This window comes from Hippoglossus stenolepis, chromosome 4 (genome assembly GCF_022539355.2).
Source record: "Hippoglossus stenolepis isolate QCI-W04-F060 chromosome 4, HSTE1.2, whole genome shotgun sequence".
Lineage (NCBI taxonomy): Eukaryota > Metazoa > Chordata > Actinopteri > Pleuronectiformes > Pleuronectidae > Hippoglossus > Hippoglossus stenolepis.
In genome coordinates this window covers 5,891,703-5,913,940 of record NC_061486.1, presented here as the reverse complement: position 1 = coordinate 5,913,940, position 22,238 = coordinate 5,891,703, and the positions used below count along the sequence as shown (strand labels likewise).

At 42.2% G+C, this 22,238-nt stretch overlaps 1 protein-coding gene across 1 annotated transcript; it reads right to left on the bottom strand.

Annotated features, from left to right (window-relative positions):
* Nucleotides 1-217: 217 nt before the first annotated feature.
* On the bottom strand, nt 218-9,839 carry trpc4b (transient receptor potential cation channel, subfamily C, member 4b). Its single transcript, XM_035154423.2, has 10 exons — nt 9,453-9,839; nt 7,683-8,198; nt 4,329-4,665; nt 4,025-4,164; nt 3,022-3,332; nt 2,719-2,917; nt 2,430-2,624; nt 2,228-2,269; nt 2,037-2,126; nt 218-1,949 (listed from the first exon to the last, which is right to left on the bottom strand). The coding sequence occupies exons 1-10, from the start codon at nt 9,825-9,827 to the stop codon at nt 1,506-1,508; spliced, it is 2,649 nt and encodes an 882-aa protein (XP_035010314.1). The 5' UTR covers nt 9,828-9,839; the 3' UTR covers nt 218-1,505.
* Between the last annotated feature and the right edge of the window lie 12,399 nt (nt 9,840-22,238).

The window sequence follows — 22,238 nt, the reverse complement described above, 5'->3', positions numbered from 1 at the left end:
GAGGGAACATCTCAGCAGTGAATCAAGTGAATTCATGCAGAAGTTTAACTTTCGCCTCCTGACCTCATTCTTCACCTCGGCTCTCTGTTCAAATGTCGAGTGTCACTATGCATTGTTTGGAAATGAAAGAAAAAAGGGAGAAAGGGGAACGACAAGCTGCAGAGGAGAACCACGAGACAGAAAAGTTAGAAACCCTTTTTACATCGGCATTGATTTTTATTTGATCAGAGAGTAATGTCAATACATGTCACAAGTTTGTTCAACAGCAGCAGCAGCAGCGCGTTGCCACAGGGCTCTTATGCATTCGAGGTTGTAAAGTGTACGAGCGAAGGTTGAGGAATAAATCTTGCAACAAAACTTTTCTCACTCTAGAAAAGGGAGATCGCTTTGGAGTAAAACCAATTAGAATCTTTTACTGAATTAGCCCGGTGCTGCTTTGCTCATTTATCAGCTGGATAATGTATCCAAGTTACATATTCAATTAGTTCACACATATACAAATAAACATGTTTTAACACAGGGTTATTTTGTTTTACTGTATAATCAATAAAAAAATGGATACTGGCAGTGTATGAGGAGTAATATTGTTTTTTAGAAACAGATTAATTTTTTGCATATCACAGTAAGAGAACAGTTCAAGGTGCAGGCGCTGAGGACAGGCAGCAGGGTGTCTTCGCTTTTTGGATTTAGTTGCTCACAATAAATCAAGTTACAGACCTGTGTCAAATTCCCTGAGCATCAAATCGGCACTCGGTACTTTCATATTCCGCCAATCGGAGAGGAATGCATGTGATATAATCTGCAATAACATACGTGGTGTACATGACAGGATGCAAGTAATAAACTGAATATGACAGGTAACTACAATATTCTTTACCTTGAGAAAATGAGTTTATTTCAATATATGTTTTTCAAAACTGGCAAGAGAAAGAATGAAATCTCCAAAAAAGATTATTGGAAGACTAATGTGTTTTCGTCACCGTCTCGTTTGCAGCTGCTGCAGAACGCTGCCGCTCTCTGGAACCAGGAAGTGAGACAGCATCTCACCTCATCACTGCACTGGCTCCTGCTCCACTAACACGTCTCTGAGCTCCTCTCCACTCCCAGATGTCTCAGATACTCTGGGTTATTACCAGCTGTTCCTGGCTGTCCCTTGGTCGCGGCTGAGGGGAACGGGCCATTATGCCGTTGCTGTAGCCGCCACAAAGTTTTGTAAGTTATTTAGAAGAGCTCATCTTCTGTGCATATTTAAGGTTGACTAAAAACTCACATCTGTACCAGTTTTTAAATGTCCAGAAATCGTTTTCACATGTATTTTTTCACGTTATGTTATGTTTTGCTCTGGTTAGGTTTGTTTGTTAGTTGGTCTGTTTCTGTATCAGCAGGATTACGCAAAAAAATACCACACAGATTTCAATGAAACTCGGAAGGACAGGACATGGGTCAAGATAGAAACTAGAGGCGGATCCAGACATTTATTTTCATGGATTTTCCCAGGGAATAATTCATGGCTTTTGATCAGAATTATGGGGACCAGGAAGTTTTTTTTTCTTCTGCCTTATCTGGAAGCCTTTCTCGGTCTGAAATAGTTTTTTGCCCCCAGATCCCAGTGAATCTTTTGGTGACAATGATATTTTTTCAAAGTTATGAGACCCCTCATCTGAAACATCCTTGGACAGCTCGTCCTGAGTCTGTCCTGTAGGGGACAGAACAGCTGCACCGTTGGTTAGCCTGTCAGAGCCGGTGGTGTTGGAAGCTCCGCTCTGTAGGGCGGTGGTGACCACTTCAAACATGCTCTGCTTCTGTTCCGGCTCATCAATGGGGAATTTGGGAGAATATTTGAACGGGTTTCCAGGATATGCCAAGGCGGAGCTTGCCCTTCCTTGAGATTTACCCTTCATCATTCCCAGGACTTCATAGCGGAAGCTGGAGATATCCTGCTTCAGCTCCTATAATATATTGAGAACCACAGATTAAACGATAGTACAGATTACACAGCAGTGTAAAAACAATGTTTTGGAGCCGCGTAGTACTACCTTGAAATTCTCTTCCGTCAAACCTTCCGCTGTCTTGGCGCCTCTGATCATCGCAGCGACATATCGCTTCACAAGGTTCCTTAAAACCTCCTGAAAAACATAATGTTATGGATAAAAACGACAGATTTGTTTTCAAAATAAAGTTGTATGAAAATGTGCCTACATTTATTTGTTTAAAAAGACAGTAATACCTGGTACTGATGGTTTGATCTTACACTTTTAGCCGCACGTCTCTGAAAGTAAAGATACATATTGTTGATTCCAATGGTAGGATGAGTTATTCTTTACAATGCATATAAACATATTCGCTGTAATATCAGAGAGAATGGTAGGTAAATAACTGTATTCTATACAGTGGTGACAATATAGATCAGATCCCTGGAAACTCCTCACCCCCAATGTTTCGAAGGTATCGTGCATTTTCAGGCTTTTTCTCCTGAATAAAAATATCTTTATCCATCTCATCAGATAAAAAACTGCCTTTGGACTGGGTATTATGTTAAACGGAGACGGCAAAGTCCCCCCTTCTTCAAAGTAGCTCATCCATAATTTTGTTCTTGCAAATTTCCATTCTATATCAGCATGATCCTGAAAAGAGAAACAAACAAACAATTCATCAAAACCTTTCGCGAAGGAACACAAGACAAATTAGTGTGGTGAAACCAGCGGCTAGTGCGCTCACAGCTATGTGCTGGTAGGAGTTGTTCATCATCGCAATGAGCATGTTCAGAAGCACGATCTGGGAGATCACGCTGTATGTGCCGAACATGGTGCTGCCCACAAACTCAGTGAATTGATGGTCCGTTCCATTCATATCGGTCACGTGGAGGTTGATCAGGCCAAACACGGACCAAAATAACGACTGCAGCGTTTCGAACAGCCTGAAAAGCAAACAACCGTACATCACATTGTGCATCGCTGAATGAAAATCATATTAAATATTAATATCGCAGTTTTGTCAGGAGCAATTTGTTTAGGGACTTGCGTTGAGAAGGCATTGTTCTGGTCCTTGCAGCGAATCCCCTTGCAAACCGCCTCTTCTGTTTCATAGTAAAAGTACAGCTGGTTAAGGCCGTTGGCGAAGGCTACAAGCACCAGGCAGTAGATGAAGAGGAACTTGAGGATGTCCAGGAGCATTCGACCCAGCGAGATCTGTAAGGGCCCCAGATGGGAGTTGGCAGTAAAAAGGCAGATGAGGCGCAACGAGCTGAAGATGTTGGCAATGGCGAACAAGGCCTCTGCCACCAGAGTCGGGTGCCACATTTCCCAGTCTTCTCTGTATTTAAACCCACTGTACTGTAAAAAAAGAAATAATGAGAATGATGTAAGTTACCATGAGCATTACAGGTAACAAAGCTTATTTTTCTTTTTCAAAAAACAAGAATACACAGCAATCCCATTTATTTTAATTCTCCTCATTTTGACTGAAGTTAAAGCAACACTATGCAACTTTTACTGAGCAACAGCGCCCTATGCAGCCCCACATGATAAATAATTCTGATTAACTCTGACTTTATAGTCCCTCCGACTACAACACAACTAAAACGCTGGATATTACCCATGATCCCCTGCTTGCTGAAACACCAAAATCTGTTTACAATTATTAATTTAACCAAGTTTCCTCACAGAATGTTGGAGATAAACGCTGGTTTTTAAAGACCTCTACTACTCTAATAATATTGGAAGTGGTGTAGAGAAGGCCTTAAGCTGTCAGTTATGCACTACTTGCAGGGTATTGTACCCACTCACTTAATAAATGTTCCTACAGGAGTGGGAATAAAAGCAGCACCAATCTACTAATTCCAAATCGGTGAACCATCAAACTAATTTTGAAGCCGAAGCAAATTTTTTTTTCAAAGTTCAAAAGTTTCATAGTATCGCTTTAAACGGTGTGATCAAAAATATGTCTTCTTATATGAAATAAAACTCTTTTATAAACTTTGCAGATCAGAACACTGAAATATGTGACTTCCTGACATATACAGTACCTTTGCATAGGCAACAAGCTTCAGAGAAATGGTTGCAAGATACAAGGAGTTCATTATGAAGTCCACTAGGTTCCACCAGTCGTCTATGTAGTCCTGGAAACCATTATCCCACATCTGTTTGATCTCCATCCATATAAAACCTCAAACAGGAAAAACAGAAGTGGTCAACATTCATTATCGAGCAACTGCAGTAAGTGCCTCTGATTGACTTTCCTCAAATGTGTGCAGATGCAAAACAAGGCCTGATAACATGAGAAAACAGCAATCGGTTAGTGTTGGTGTACACGTGTGTACTTATTGTTACCAAGCACCCAAGGCAGGATCATCCACTCCACAATGGTGGGGGCTGGGCCCTGACAGTCCCGCTGTGAATTGGATATGTGCTGCGAGGCCAAGAAGAGCAGGAAGAGGAAGGTCAGGTAGGAGGCGGTGTGACAGATGAACTTGATGAAAGGCCTGCGGATGAATAAGCCATAGCAGCTCTTTGGAGAGATCAGGTAGAAGATGGACAGCAGCGGAAACAGGAGGCCGATGAAGCTGCAGGTGAGGAACTTTGCTGCCCAGTGACGCCTCCTCCAGCCCGGGAACTGATCATACCACCGAGACGCCAGCAGCTGCTGACAGTTGGGCTGCGCGATAAACTGAGAGGAAGAGAGATAAATGATGTTAGAGGAGGCATGTGAGGCTTTTTCCGTGTGTCTTTCCTCTGGTGTGTTATATAAGGTTTTTAAGTACCACAGAAAACTCTGCTCGTGGAGCTCCTGAAATGACTCATCAGTCGTCCGACCTTCGAAACTTTGGTGACGTCAAGTGTTGCCGAACCGGATTGTGGTTCCATTGCGTCGCATTAGTGCAAAGCTCCAGCCAATCAAATCGTGTTAATGTGAAAGTGGAGGCAGTTGGCTAACGTGGTGTGTATTCATCTGTGTCTGGATTTTATTTCCTGTGTACTTCTCATCAGCATTGACAGCTACACACGGCACGTTAGCCTGAAAGCCGGCTGCACTACATGTTTCCCAAGCATGAAACCGTGATGGTTGTCGTGACAATCGCATCAAGCGTCAAAACCTCAACACTACGCGTTCGTCCAGCCACGTAAAACAAGAGCGGAGGCCGACATTTTCCTACACGCACTGGAAGGACATGCGTTGACAAAAACAGCTCTCCATCAGACAGCTGTAAAATACATGTTTTTTTCCCCCTGTAGTCTCAAACTGCCGCAGACATGATGTTACGATAAAATCTCCAGAGCTTCCCCCCCCGCTGCTTATCCTCAGCAAAGGTAACATTGAGGAATGGAAAAAACATGCTTCACCGGTCTTCACCCCGAGCAAGAGGCATTCAAGATGTTAGAAGTGGGGCGGGTGGGGGGGAACATTAGAGATCCTCTGTTCTGTGATCCTCTGTCAAGAAATGATTGTCAAATCTGTTTCCCATACACATCTTCTCTGCCCCTCGGGATTTAATACAAACATCTGCTGTCTGACGTCTGTGGCCGGTGATGGACGATCATTTTAGCCTGACCACATTATAGTGAAATGGATCTCTACATTGTATGTAGCATCAAATTGTGGTTGATGAGGACAAGTAGCAAAGCAGATTCTGACTTCTTCAATGTTTCCTATTGGTGTTCGTGAGTCGTCGACGTGACTGGAGGCAAAACGGTGGCACCACCAGATGTGATCTGAGGACAGTTTTGGAAAGTGAAAATCACCTCGTCTTCATGTTACAGCAACAGACTGTGGTCACATCCTTCTGCCCCTTAAAACACAAACATTAATCCTGTGATAACATATTGTATAGTGCTTATTCATAAGGAAAATTAATAGTATTTAATCTATAAATCTAAATCACTTTCACAAAAAATACTTTCAACTTTCAAGAACTTCACTGTTACAGAAGATTACGAAAGTGTCATCCTCAAATCAAAGTGTGCCTGTTATAAAGATTAACAAAGGAAATATAGAACAAAAAACAAAAATATAACTATAAGCTAGAGAAGTATAAATAAATATTATATATATGATATAATACTAAAGATGTTGCAATCTTTGCAACTGTCCTTTTATTTCCTTACATATATAAGCTGTAGGACTTTATATGAACAGTACGGAAAGTTCTCCAGTCATATGATTCTCAATTATCAATGAGAATTATTAGAATTTATGATGTGAAATAAACAGTGCGACCAAGATTTGTAAATCCAATTTAAGTTTCCCAGACATTAAGCCTACTGCTCAATAACCTCATGATGACATTCTGCTCAGAAAATAAAAAGCAAATAGTCAGACTTTGTTTTTCTCTTCCACAGTATTCAACTTGCTGTTTCATAGTTTTTTTTACCATAACAGCTCCAAGAAAACATCTGCGTACAAAGAAAACTTTGTAATATTCCACAGCGAGTGCAGAAGTGAGCACGAGAAGCAGAGAGGACGGAAATGTATTAAAGGAGATGTTTGCCATCAATAAGTGCTGGTGGTCTACGCAGTCAATTAAACTGCACCACTTTGATGCTGTTTCTTTAGAATGAAAACTCCTTAGAAGAGCCCATCAGATAGTATAAGTTTAAAGCAAAATGTTGTCTGAAACCAGCCAAAGAAACCTTGTTAAAAATCACTCATCTGTGATAAACCCCTTTCCCACTGTAGCCATTGAAACTCGGCTGTAAAACCCTTCTGCCATGGAGACCAGTGGTGGCACACGGAGCTGATCTCTCGTTCTCATGTTCCCAACTCATCCAAATACAGTATAACAGAAAAGCCCAAACTCTACATGCAGACTCCTAAATGCTTGAGACAAAACGTGAATGTACAAAGGTGGTGTGAGCCTTTTGTGCTGCAAATATTGCACAACAAACAACACATAAGTGGTTTCATTCATTTCATGAGTGGAACAAATAAAATGAACTCGCTGAAACACAGCGTTTAGGTTATATTGTCGCCTGTAGTGCAGGAGACAACAAAACAAACAAGCAGACCTGGATTAAAACAAGATATTAAAATTTGATGTGGTAGACTGAGACCAAAGGCTTAAAATTCTACTCTTAAAACTAAATGTTGTCATCCTCATCATCTACATGCATTCACATGTGTAATCTTTGATTAACCTCATAAATTACACCTAAATCGTGTTTCCTTGTGCATCTTATTCTGCTGCAGCCACTGTGTGATCACCACGCGTAATTTTCAATGGTTAATTTTCATGATAAATGACAGGAAGTCGCTGTTGTATCCTGGGAAAAAAATACTTCCACAGAATATGTTAAAAGACAGTAAAAGGTTCCCTCCCTAATTAAAATATTATGAGTTTGTATTTCAGGGAAGTGCTCATCACTTATTCCATCATTATCGCCAATTATCTCAATGTCATGGGACCGTCTGAAAGGGCCACTGTAATGCATTTTTAAGAGCCAGCCTGGCAATTACATGTAGCTCTAAGCTCCCAGAGGACATCTCCACCCTCTTCAGGCCATTTGCGGCTCATCTTGGCACCGTTCGTCTTATAGTCCATGTTGTTACTTGTTCCTCGTGGTGCTTCAACACAGGACTGTAAAGCTCTGTCCGGTCTGTTTGTGTACCTGTGTTTACCAAGACATTGGAGTAGTTTTCTGATCTTGTGTTATGAAAAAAAGGATGATGATGATGAATTAAGAGCTTACCTCTTTCTGGCTGTATTTGATAGCCAGTTTAAGTCGTGCCAGGTCATTATTGTCATCCAGCAGGGGATTTATGTCATCTCGGTAGTTGAGGATTGTCTCCAACTCTTTAGAGCTTCGGGTTTGGTCAAGTAGGCTTTTTGCAAATTGTTTACACGTACGGGAGAGCTCCTCGTACTCTGACTTGAACTCATTCTCCACTTTGCTGAGCTCCTTCAGCTCCCAGCTGAGCTGGAAAGCCGTGAGGAAGGGATCCTCGCTTGAGAGGGCGATGAGGGACGGGCTGGCGAGGGCCTTGTAGATGTTCAGACGGGAGCGAGATTGACGCAGGACGTCCACGTCTGAGCTGGAGACGCACTCCACGCAGTTGCAGCGTACGGCGTGCGGCTGAGGGATGGAAACTCCTCGCTGCACGAGCAGTTTGATGATCTCGTAGTTGTTGGTGTGGGCCGCGAGGATGATTGGAGTGATGTCCGGGGTGAAGTCTGAAAACTGCTTGTCTTGCAGCATTGGTGGAATCTGTACAGGAGACCAAGAGAGGAAACGAACAAACTTAAAAAGAATAGATTCACAGCGAACAAGTAACAGCTTTATGAACCACTCACAGGGACTGAAACAGCTAGTTTGAATTAGTTTGAATGGATCTAATCTCATCAGTGTTGGGTGCCTGACCCATCTTGTCTAACAGCAAGCCCACAGCTAATGGCTTGTGGTTCAGCTGCCCTCAAAATGTCTTCCTGGTTGGAGGCAACTACACCCTTTTTTCTTCTCTTCACAGAATCAACTCCATTACAGGCAGAACCAGCATTGTCGAGAAATAAAAACACCAAATTTACAAAGAAGATGAACGCAACCAGGGACTTTTTTTCAAAATGCCTGATACACAACACTATAGCAGCAGCACATCAAGTCCGAGCTGCAACTTTCAAGCAAAAAAACAAGAATTACACTGTTTTCAAACTAAATACAACCATTCCAGTCATAATGTAACATCCATGCAGCTTAATATTTGCTTTTCAGCATGTTTGCGTGATTTCAATTCTATCTTCTGAACATGGTCTTAAGATTTTCAGAGAACATTATAGAAGCAGACTGCCAGTGTATTGCAGGGACACAATGAAATCAACATAAATACCCCTGGTAATAATGTTAAAACTGTGAAGGAAGTAACTTCACTTGCTGCTATCATGAAGATTAAAGGCATCACATACTTTACATGTGCCCATTGCCTTTTATTTTTTTTGTCCAGGTACTGACATAAGTGCATGTGTATTTCAGAATAAGGAGGATGTCATCCATCCACTATCTACACTGCTTATCCTACGATGGTCGTGGGGAGCCGGAGACATTCCTGGCAGACATTGGGCGAGAGACGGAGTACATCCTGGACAAGTCGCCAGCGTCAACGTACAGAGTCAAACAACTTTTCACACTCACATTCACACCTCTGGGCCATTTAGAGTCTTTAACTTGTATGTCTTTGGTCTCTTCTATTTGAAGAGAGGCCCATCAGCCCGTCAGTCTAACCACTGCACCGCCGTGCCGCCCCGTGAGTAGGACAGTTAACCGGAAAACACCACATAAATCACTTTATACTGTAAGTCGGACTAGAATCGGTGGCTGACAGTGGGACACTATGGTACTACTGGGAAACGGGGTATTACAGTATAGCTATTACAGTTGTCACATGAGGTTCTGAGTTTTTTCAATGGTTGAACAACACTTGTGTAAATGCAATCACTGCACATGGGATGTCATCATGGTGGAGGCTACCTGTTTGTCCCCACGCCTCTTGTGATTGACCAGCAGCTCCACGGCGCCCACCACCTCTTTGCGGATGGCGTGCAGCAGGGCATCCCCCACGTACACGTTATAGCTGAGCAGCAGCTCGATGATCTCCAGGTTCTCGTTTTCGATGGCGATGAGTAAGGCCGTGCGTCCCAGGGGGTCGATGCAGTTAATGTTGATCCTGAAATAAATCTCAGCATCCTCCAGGTCTTCTTTCACGCTGGCGTAGTCCCCCTTATCGACTTCCCCCAGGTAGGCCTTCTCCAGGGAAGAGAGCTCGGACTCGGCCCTCACGATCCGCAGGGGGATGCTGTCCCTGTACAAGGAGCTGTCAGTGTTGCCGTAATACAGCTGTGACATTGCTGCTGCAGTTTCTCAGAGTCAACTTTAGAAAAGAGACAAAGAGTAAATATGGAAATATGAGGTCAGCGGAGATGTTTCTGGCACAGACGGAAACTGCACCTTGTTGGGTTTTAAATTACATTAAGCCTAGAGCTGTAATGATCATGTTAGGGTTCAACAATCTGAACAATGCAACCTTAAATTGAAATAACTTGCAGCTCAACACTACAGGTCATAATGCTACACGGTAGGAAAAATGGATAATGGTTTTATCAAAAAAAAATCAATCAATCATTATTTGTAAAGTTCTTTTCATGCAATGTAGAACAGAGTGGTCAGAATGAAAGCAATAAAACCAATTCACGTCTCCATCCATCTACAGAGCAAAACAATATTAACAATAGCTGAAGAAATGTATTCATTGATTAGTTCATTGATTGCACGTTGTTACAGAGATTAAAAACCTTTTCTTTTTCAAACACCCTTCTTGTCAACGTCTAAATTAGTATTATCATAAATATAATCTGAAACATGATCAGCAGTTCGGATGACAGCAGGAGACAGTTTGTGAATCTTTGTAAAAAAACATATAATCAAATACCAACGCGTGCATAGAAGAAAGAGAAAACTTTACCGTCCTCCTGTTGCTTTTCGCTTGTGATTTACGCGCAGCGGAAGTGGAGGCTGCTGCAGCCTGGAGGTTGGATCCTCATCTTCCTCACTTACTGGCGTCTCCTCCGAAGACGCTGTCCTGTCGTGTAATCTCCTCTCTTCTCCTCCCTCCTCTCCTCCCTCCTCTCCTCCCTCCTTCCTCCCTCCGCTCTCTGGTTTTCACGGACATGTTGTGGACCTGCACGTTTCGCTTTGCGCGCTGGAGCAGGTGGGGAACGAGGGGCGATGGAGTCCGGACGCACAAACTACGCGCGTAAAAGTCTTGGGATGAACACACGCATCTTCAGCCACAACCTGAAAAGTAAACCACAGCACAAAGCCCGGGGCTGGTCCAACAAGTGCGTTGGAAGCTAAAGGAAACCAGAGATTATTATCATGCAAAAACTACGTCATTACTTAAAACTTTCACAGTATTTGGACAGTGAAAAAATGCTTTTATCACTCGTGTTTTTTTATGCCTGGTTTTGGAGGCTTATGATAAAAATACACATGGATTCTGATGATATGTAAATTTTATCTATCTATCTATCTATCTATCTATCTATCTATCTATCTATCTATCTATCTATCTGTCCATCTCCCTCTTTCTCTCTCTCGCTCTACTCTCTCTCTCTCTCTCTCTCTTTATCTATCCATCTATCCATCTATCATCTATCCATCTATCCCTCCCTCTCTCTTTCTATCCATCTATCCTTCTCTCTCTCTCTCTCTCTCTCTCTCTCTCTCTCTCTCTCTCTCTCTCTCTCTCTCTCTCTACATCTAAGATGTAATATCTAAAGATCAGTCCACTAGGGACAGCCATGTAACGGTGTCCTTCAACGACCCTATAGCTCATTTATTCCTTGTGAGTCGTATATTTACTTCACCCCCCTGCTGATCAGCCTCCTTAGCTCTAAAGGGCAGGACAGATAAGAGAGTTAGATGTACATGATCCCTGCACTGCTCTTTCTCTGTTGTAATTCATACTTAAAGTAACATCATGAATCTGTGACCTCAGCTTGACTTCAGCCCTTCTTCCTTCTTCATTTAGGAGGTTCATGTTTGTAGGAGTTCCATCCATCTATTGTCTCTTATTCTTTGAGGGTCGCAGGAGGTGAAGAGACTTAATGCATTTTTAATTAGCCTGCAGTGTCTTTGCTGTAAAAAAATACAAGATTAAACCAGTCAAATAAAAAGCCTGATAAGCTGCAGTGATGTGGAGTGACTCAGAAAATGTGTGGAAATAGATTTGACAAAAACTACGTCACTTACTTTTGTGCAGGTTAGGAGGAGGTCCAGTGATGCCGGCTCCAGATAAATAGGCTCTAACATTCAGGAACATACACAACATTGCAGTGATACCATGTGATGTCTGTTGGGAACCACAAGACGTAAACATCAGTGTATCGTGCAGAGAGGACACAAACTCGAGGGTCTTCCACGAGTCCAACATCCCCAGAATAACTCTTCCACCTTTGTAACCTTTCTGGATTTTGCATTATTGCACATACAAGTGAGTTTTTTTTTGTTATCTGAAGTTAAAGTTACCAGAAGATTGTTACCACAGAGATGGAAACATGTAATGTTTCACATCAGTCTTTAGCTGACCAGCGTGAGCGTGCACAGTTGCTAAGGAACCTTGTCTCTTTTCCCCCACATCTATTGGCAAAAATAACACAGTACATTACAGCTGATTCCACATAGGAAACATGTTTCCGTGTCTGTTGTTTGCTGGTGTGCTGTGATCTTCCTGAAAGAGAAAGAAGAAACATGTGTACGGACATTTTCACTCCATTTGATTCCAGTGTTGCAGGTTTGACACTTGAACAATGATAAAAGTTTAGATCGGCAAACTTTTCTAGTTTGATTTTTCGACTTTTACTGTTTCCAGCATTTTGACATTTTTCGCTGTTTTGAATTAACTTCCATCGGTTCCTGTCACTGTCAAAACACACTGCTACACCGAGTGTGTCACGCTGCATGAATCATGAGTTCACATCCAGCATCTCCTCCTCTCCACTGTATTCATTGTAGTGAGCATGTGTTGAGACGTGTGACACATGCTGTGTGTGTGTGTGTGTGTGTGTGTGTGTGTGTGTGTGTGTGTGTGTGTGTGTGTGTGTGTGTGTGTGTGTGTGTGTGTGTGTGTGTGTGTGTGTGTGTGTGTGTGTGTGTGAGGACACTATGTGATGAGATGTTTCTCTCTCCCCCTGATTCAACAGGATTTCTCGCTTCCATGACTCAAGTTGGAATTATGAATAGTCTTACATGGGTTATCATGGTTTTATACAGCTGCACCAAATGTCTCGAATCAGCCCCGTTGCCTAATAACATAACTCATCCCATTCTGTAGATTGATTAAATGTCCACTGGCTTAAGGAAAAGATGATTAGATTTCAGAGTTTGGAACTTTTTGCTCTACAGAGTATTTATTCATGCTCTTATGACTAATGAGACTTTATGGCTTTGTGAATGCATTCAGCAAGAAAGGTTATGATTGCCACAAATGGACTTGTGGAAAACAAGAGAGATAAAGTTGCAGCTTAACCACAAATTTGTAAATATTTAAACGTGAATAATGTATGAAAGCTTCCTGTTGCAGCTGGAGGTCAGTTTTCAAAGTGCTGCCTGAAGTTTACATGTTTTTTGTGTTTCATTTACAGCCAGTTTGGGCATTTACAGTTCTAAGTCTTTTAAGAATATTTATTCCATTAGTTTACTGTTATGTAACATTTTACTTCAAGTGTCATGGCCAATGAAATATGAATTAAACTGTCATTTTGTTTGGAAAAATAACATAAAGTCGATAACGAATATCCACCATCAATCCACATTGAAGCCAAAAATAAATGAATAATTAAAATACTATAAAAACGATTCAAGTGAGGAAATTCATCCAGTGTGATTCAGTCTGAGATACTCATGATAAAAATAATATGTTGCCTTTCTGATTCAGAGAATATATAAAGCTGAAGCAGCTGTTGTGCAGCGTTTTGCCCAAAGCAGCATCAAGCCGTCTCTATTTATTCTGAAACAGGCCTTGAAGTGACTGTTGTTCAAACATAACCTGTTTATTTTTAGAGGAAACACTCTCCTTGGGTGAAGCGCCGGTTACGACACTGCCCTGGCAGGTCACAGCCGTATCCTCAGCTCATGTACTGCATTTTGATTTCTGAGAGTCTTTAATAGAGTGAATTGACACCAGACTGCAGAGTGTGACCTCGCTTCCTGCTCCTGCTTCAGACTGTAACTAAAACAAATGCATCTGCTACGAACGTGGGGCTCTGTGGCAAAGCCAAGTTCTCTGGAACAAGTGCAAACAAAAGACCAGCACGTCCTATGGCCTCAAACGAGCTGTTTTCTTCTGTTTACATCAGTAATAGTAACAGATTTATCCTTAATTATTAATGACACAGTAATTGGCTCAGTGAATTCACATGCCACTAGAGGGCAGAGATAGATTTCCTCCCGTCCAGAAAATCCTGAGGAGTCTCATGAGGTATACAGATTTTTAAGGACACCAGACAACTGATGGTATTTCTTCTTACCGTCTCTCTGCCGTCGAGCTGTTTGGTGGCAGCTGCAGACTTCTGACTCTTCCCCCGTGTTAAGGAAAGAAAAACACTCCCTAAGAGGATTCTCTCGGAATAATGGGGGAAGCTGTTTGCGAATCGTATAAACTTCCTACAAAGGTTTATGTTCAGTGAGGGTTAGAGAAATCTGGGCCAAATGTTTGTTAATGATGTTTGCTGTTTGCCAGCGAGTCCTCTGACCTATTTCCTGGCGTGTTGATTACTGCGCTCACTTTTTCTTAAGGATGCGATGACTTTCACTTTGTTGTGCCAGCGCTGATAAAAACTGCAGTGCACTTACCCCCTTCCAAAAAAGATAAAGTTTATGAATTCTCAGTGGAAAACGTCAGATCAGGTTTCTGATGTAGCAGCTGCCAGCTCGTACTGCAGACATTCACAGAACGGTTGGAGATTATATTAATTTGTTTGTATAAGACATGACTTGGTTAACAGAGCCATGCTGGCACTATGATGAATGATGATTATGTTGGTTGAGATGAAATGTTTTTTTATATTTTTAAGCAAGAGAATATTTTCCAACAAAGTGGCACAAAAATATAGACAAAAATAATATATTTAAAAAATGAGAGAAAACAGAGCATATTTTGATGAATGAAAAGTTAAAGAGAATGAGCAAGAAGATCAAGAAACGGCTGCTGTATTTAAAAATTATAAATACTTTCTATGATTCCATATCTAACTCTTACTCTATACTCTCCTATATATGTGATATACTAACAAACTCAGTCCTCCGAGGTTGAAACTGAGCCACAGTGTCTGATTTCCAAAGAAATCAATCACCATGCCAGAGGTCATAATGCTTGGTGAAGACTGACCCAATTCACCTCTCAGCCCGACCACGTGGACCCCTTGGTTTTGCGAGCTGCCGTGAAGGGGTAGTGTTGTTCTATTTCTCTATGTGATGTAGGGATAGTGGCCATGTTGCCCTTCAAACACCCCTTCAACCATAGAGTGTATTCAGGACCCCCCCCCCAGAAACGAAGGGGTAGATTTTCCAGCCCTCTCCTGTGTGGCTCAGTTTGGAGGGGACACTCCCAGCGAAGGGCCAAGGGAGAGGAACTGGGACAGGGCCTCACTATTGGTTATCCACAGTTTTAAATTGAATTTGTTGACGCTCTTCTGTGCTGAATGCTTTTGCATTTGAGCTCATTACAAATAGTTTGCATATGAGATTTAAAGATTTAAAGTACGTTATAGTGAAATTGTAGTTTTCCAAAACTCAGTACTGTGCATTAATTGGCTCCACGACCCGGCTACACAGGAGGTCATCTGTCTTTTACTTAGCATGTGGGTGTGGGAACTCATCGGGCATTGCGGCCCAGCTCTCAGTCAATTTGATGTAGTGAGCATCGGCCAGGTTTCTTCCCCCGCTTCTAAAAATGTACACTGATGCAATAGTCAAGCTGGCAGCAGAAATTCAAAGTCATTAGATGAGGTCTTGAACTAATTAGAGCTGCCAGTCTTTTAGCAGAGAGAGAGACAACGCAGCGGCAGGATGAAGCTCGACAAGTTCACCCACACTGAGCACATCTGAAAGGCTTAACTGATATTGACAGATATGTTTAATCTGTATTTTTCACTAGATTAATATTAATTTATCGAACTTTAAAGATCTGAAATTTCAAATTCATTAATAATTCACTGCAGCGGTTTTGTTAGAATTGCACATTTTACTATGTAATGTTATTTAAATGTGTAATGTCAACAAACAAGAAGTATAACATGATGTTGCCACCTTCGGGCAGTGGCAGAACTATCCCATATATGATTTCCACAGTTGTTATAATTTTTAAGGGCCTGAATAGCTGGCTTTCTGTCAAATAAAAAACTGCAGGATAGGCACGATTAGGTTTATATCCAAACACTGTGGGGATTTGTCGACTAGGTGTGCCACCTGTGGAGAGGTGATGGTGCGTGGAGGTTATAGGTTCTGTTTATCTCTGTCTGCAGGGGTATATTTACCAAACTCCATGAGATCAGCAACATCCCATCACCTGACAAGAACCAGCCAGAGTTTGTCAGTTAGTGCGCCAGTGCTTATTATTGCTGTCAGCAGGCGGTGTGTGTTTGGTGTGTGTGCGTGTGTTTGTGTGCAGTGCTGGGCGCTAGGGGGTTAAAAATCAGCCCTGAGCCTCATAGCTAAAACTCACATCTATCAAGACACATCAAAAGCACCTTGTTACAGCACTTAACTCCAACAGATGACAGCTGACTTTGGGCGACTTGGGGCTAATGGTAAGATTAAGTCAATTACAGCCTGGCAGGGGGACTTGGAAATATTTGAGACATTCCCCTGGAACACTGGAACAATAGGCACCCACACAGACGCTGTCAGTCCGAGGCAGCTAATGTCCTTATGTCAAACTAATTCCAACAAAATGTGCCGGGCTCCGTCTCTACAGTATAAATCTTGATAAAAACACAATGATAACAGTGGAACGCGCTGCAAGAGGAGGCATTTACTGTCCCCCCCATGTGCAGTGTGTGCAGCTTTTTCACGAGCATCCGGCGTCTGAGCTCCGCGATATTGTTGCTGACTTAGTTCCCAACTTTAGATCAAACAGAGCAGAAGGAAGATTCATTAAGCTCAGCAGAAAAAGTGGAAACACAAAGGGGTTGAGGAGGATATAAAACACACCACACAAAGAGAGAAATTAGCGGCCGCTATAACAAACACACTACATCACAAGATTCACAAGCTTAGATTGAATGGAAAGACTCGAAGTTGGTGTCATCATTCTTATTGTGTAGAATTAAACTGCTTTTAGGGCTATTTTTGTTTCCCGACGCAGACGAGGGAGGATCACAAGCGACATGGGAAGAATGATGAAGCATTTCACTAATTAATAACTAATTGTATAACAAAAGCAGTCTTAAATTAATTAGTTTGCACATTAAATTACAAATCTATAAACAATGAGACTTAATTTATTAAGGCATTTCATTATTTGATATTTGAATGGTCTAAAAACAGGCGATTGTACACAAGATGTTAAAAAGAGTTTACAAGAACAACATGAAACAATCGCTAAGTTGCCAACATCATACTGAGTTCATAAATAAATGATGGAATTTTAAAATGTTTGTGGCCGACTTTTGTGAAATAAACATTTGTCGGTGCAGAAGGTCACGCTCGGCACAGTTTGGACTTTTGTTTTGTAATAATCACGTCTGAAATCTCATAATCAATTCTCCTGCTGGTGCCATAACAATGTGCAGATGTCACACAGTGGCTCCCACCAGGTGAAGTCTCATTCCTCTTCCCTTTGGCTCGGTATAAATGAGTTCAGCCCGCAGGGTGGGCATACATTTTAAGTGCCTCTCAGTTTTAAAACTCATCAGGAGAAGGAAGGCCTGCGGGGTATCTGCCAGCAATCCGATTAAATGATGTAACCTTTGGCCTGCAGGCGACCACGCCTCCGCAGGAAGCCAAGAGATTTGCGGTTTTTAATAACGTATGAAAGTCTGAAGTCAAAGACACAGTTTGCAGTTACGGATGAATGGATAAATGTGTGCCGGTGTCCTTAACTGCCACCGTATCAGTCAGGTTAGTTAGAATCTAATGAAGGCAGTTGTGACTGTGCCCCGGTGCCCCTACAATTGCTTTTGCGCCATTAGAGGCTTTCGGCCGCAGCATTACACATCGTACTTCATTAAAATCTCTCTGTAACACGGTGCCCTTACAAGAGTGCAACAACATCAGGCAGTTAATTGCTCCCACAGACAGAATCCTTGATTTTTGCAGCAGCACAGAGTGATTCGCTGGTGCAGCACTTCTTCGCGGGCTGTTGGAGAAACTGGAAACATGTTGTTATGTTTCTGCAACAACAATAAATTACAAGTTAACCAGAATTGATTTTAGTCATTACAGACACTGAATGCAGCAATTTAGATTATTTCTGAATAATATGTTAATGATAGAGTCCACAGCCGCTTAATTATTACATTATTATCAACTTTATCCGAGGGACATAACCACGCAATTGCAAAATAAAAACGGGGAAAAAAAAACTGATCCTATTATGGACAAGTTGACGTTTTAAATAAAAGGTAGTGTTATGGACTGATCCCATTTTACAGCCATAGTTTTTACTTTAACACATCAGTCAGGAAGGTGAACAACAGATTAAAACCACAGCACATAATTAAAGTGTTGCGGTTGTTCTTCTGTCAATCAGGCAAAACCAACATAACAAATACTTCAGTGCTATCAAAATCAAAATATATATATATATATATATATATATATGTTTTACATCTCAAGCTCCTTGAAATAATACTTCATGCCATCATGCTGTTTTTTCACTGTTCTAGGACTTTGCAATCTAAACTCTACATTTAGCAACTGACCATCACCTTATGATGTTGTATTTACTAAACTGTGACAGACTTTATTAAAACATCTCCTGTTTTTGTGTTACAGCATGAAAAAAGATATATATGACCCTTTGGATTTCTGACTTTCTCTGATTTCAAGTTTCAGGTGTGGCTCAGGGCGTAGAGCGGGTTGTCCACTAACCTTATTCGATCCCCTGGCATGCAAAAGTGTCCTTGGCAAGACACTGAACCCCAAATTGGCCCCGGCGGCTGTGCCGGCAGTGTGTGGATGGTGTGTGATAGGAAAATATATGAATGTGGGTGAAGGGGCAAATGTGGGTTGTGCTGTGCACTCTGAGAATTCTACAAAGGAAAGTGTTCCTGAGGTTTGAAATGGAACGACAGGTGAATAATGTTCATCAGTCACATCAGCGCCACAAACACACACACACACACACACACACACACACACACACACACACCCGCACACACACACACACACACTTGGTTTTCCTCCCTTTCAATTATCCTTTGATTTAATCTATTTATTTCCTCTTTGTTTTCTGTTGAGCACTTTGCGATGAACCGATTTGTTGTGTGCGCTCGCTGTGAATAAATCTTACCGGACACAAGTGCAGTGTGATTGCTGTGGCCATATGTTATCGTCTCAACACACGGGTCCACGTGCACCTGGGGAATACGTAAGAGCAAATAAAGAATATGATTCAAGTCGACTGGTTGCTGCGCCTTTTTTTGTTCTGCTGTTGTCCCAAGAGACACATGGAATCTGAGGAAGATGGATTTGGGTGCCGGGCTGGCTGTGGACAGTGTTTCCTATGCAGTGAGCAATTTGCTTACATAGGGGAGGACATCAGAGTAGCTGCTGCCCGGCATTCCAGCTTCAATCATCAGAAGAATTGATCCTGACAGATACGTAATGAACTAAAATAGCCTTGATGAGATCAGTGAGGCCGGGGTTGCATTGTCTCTGGGGAATAAGCCCCCAACATAAATAGACCTGTTAACTCCGGGCAATTGTTCGAATGGAGTCACTTTAGCAGCTGAGACAAACAGTGGGGTGACGCCAGAGAAGACGATTATGAGCAACACTGTTGTGACAATGTGAAGAACAAACAGTGACGATCACAGTGATGAGAGGATTAATATTCGTGAAGCTTTGCATTATGGAAGTTATTATTTGCAATAGATAGATATTTTATCCCCAAAATTATATTAACTATTATATATATATATGTTTATCTCCATCAAATAAATAGATGGATGGATACATGTGGATGGATGGATAGATGTATAGATGGATGGATGGATGATGGATGGATTCGGCCCTTTCTCTTCTTTTTCACTTTGCTGATCCTGCCCCAGCTTCAGCCATAACTACAAAATGCAACATCAAAAATAATAATCTCTAAAGTCTCCTCCAGCTTCCTTTTCAATCGATAGCATGCTACTCACAGTTTGCCGGTGGAAATGTACACATCGACTTCTCCGGCCTGACTGCTGTAAATCGTTTGGTCTGACCTTAAGAACGGTGAACGGTAATTCTCTCCCCGATACATACGTTTGCCGAGAGAGCTCAACGCACTGCAAATTCAGAAAACACGTGCAAATAGAAAAAAAACGTGTGCAAATTAAGAAAACATCTTCATCAATTTGACAACACATCAAAAAGTCAAAACACATGACAAAAACAGAAACGCCCTTTGAACTACAGCCAGGTTCCTCACTTTTTTTGGTCCCCTGGAAACATTCACGTTGTCGTTTTCGCAATTTGCAGCGTGTTTCTGTGTTCGCATGTGTTGTGACTTTTTGCAGTGCATGTGTTGTCCAATTGATGAAGTTGTTTTGTTAATTTTCACGTGTTTTTCTATTAGCATGTGTTTCCTGAATTTGCAGTGTGCTGAGCTCTCTCTGCCACAGTATGTAGGTCATAAAGAGGCAAATGAGACCATTTCATAACCAGTTAGAAAATATGTTTAACATTGTGAGAAAGGGCTTTTTTTTGACAGGGAACTAATATCGCTGTGATTGACGGGCCAATCAAGCCGGAGGTAAACACTCTGGCGCCATCATTGGTTGATTTAACACAGACAGAAACAGTTCCGTAGTTGAAATAAATATCATACAAGCAAACAGAGCAAATAAACATTGTTGTTGACGTTAATAAAGACTCTGCAAACATAGAAACAATACAGCAGCTGTTCAGAGATGAGCCTCAGATTTGAACACACAGATGGTTCATCCCGCTGCACCTCATTATCCGTGTTCAGGTTGACTTGATGATGTCACTTCTCAGAGCTCAAGGCGCCAAACGTGATGTATATCTCTGTTAACACGGTTACAATAACAGCGGTGTCACCGACAGCGGGGAAATAAGCCTTCCAGTGTCTGACATGTTGGTGCGTGTGTGTGTGTGTGTGTGTGTGAGACAAGGCAGGACGATGAGTCGGGAGGAAACTGAAAGTCAGCCGTGCTGTGAACAGCAGGCGACACAGGATCATTTTCGCTTATGGATGCATCCAATGTAAATACACTTTTATTCTTTACTTCCACACAGTCGGTGTCTTTGAACTGCTGAGAGAAGCACATTTATCTGTCACCACGAAGTGAAACACACTGAGTCTGTGGCCATAAAGAAGAAGTGAAGGAGCTCCTGAACAAACAGCTTTGAATATGTTCCTGTCAGCACTTAGCAGCCGGAAACTTTAAACGAGTGAGCAAAGTAAAACAATCTATTGTTATTCCGATAAACACTGAACTGAACTGATGTTCCTAAACCCCCGTCTGCACCACATACATCTTTGCCCTACAATAAATCACCTGCACACGAGGAGGGGGAACTGGGAGCACCACTTCCTCTACAGACCGACGTTTCCATCTTCTCCGAAGGATTGGTCATTTACAATAAATTTGACACAAATGTGATATGACAGAATATCATCAAATTTCCCCTCGCCCCCTAACATCAGCCTGAAGGTTTGGGTATGATTCAATTCCCTCACTGCCATTGCTGCTGTCAGAAAGTTCTATTCATCTTCTTTTTCATTTTCTCTTGTAACTAGGAGCTGTCAGGGCCGAGGGGCTCTGCCATGCCTTGCCTTTGCTTGGCTATATTTATAATTGCACTCTGTCAACACTGTCCGGTGCTGCTCGACTGCACTGGTTTGTTGTGGCAGCTACTGTGCACTGATTTCAACACATGCCAGCTGGGAGACGGTCTGTGTGTCACTAATGTGCAGCTATAGGTAGGTGCGGACACAAAGGTTGCACCCACGGGCTCGTGCACGGAATGAAAATCAACTGAAAGGGATCAGAGGGGAAGTCAAATTCTTCCAAGCGCTACAAAGCTCAATGTTTAGAGTCACTGACATGGCAGCATCGGCATGTGTGTACATCTAATATACACAAAGGGTGTGTGGGGTAGAGCAAACATAGAGGGCAGCTGGGTCTGAGGCCAAACGGCACAGAAATCCTCCAAGTAAACGGGAAAACAGCACAAACACCACGTAGGAGCCTGATATTACGACCGCATATGATTTTACACGACTTCATCTGCCCTTTAAACACAAATCTTTTCTTATTCTTACTGATTCGTATTCTGTGATGTTTGAACATCTGTAGCTGTGCCCTTTGTGCCAAAAATCAAGCTGACTTTGAATACAATTGAGTCATGTTGACCCGCCCTGCTGTGCTGCACAATGCCTGCGTGGGTGTCCTCTCGATCCGCACATGGTTCGCCTGATGAGCGGCGCAGAGAGCGGCCGGCTCATGACCGGGCTTGTCAGGAAGTCAGAGGAGAGACGCTCTGCTCCGGGGAAAGCTCTGACACCTGGAGGACCCCGAGTGTGCG

Coding starts and splice junctions, on each gene's coding strand:
- trpc4b (XM_035154423.2), bottom strand. CDS start 9,827: ATGTCACAGCTGTATTACGGCAACACTGACAGCTCCTTGTACAGGGAC. Junction 2,625..2,718: donor ACTCCTACCAGCACATAGCT/GTGAGCGCACTA, acceptor TTCTCTTTTCAG/GATCATGCTGATATAGAATG. Junction 2,127..2,227: donor GATCAAACCATCAGTACCAG/GTATTACTGTCT, acceptor TATGTTTTTCAG/GAGGTTTTAAGGAACCTTGT.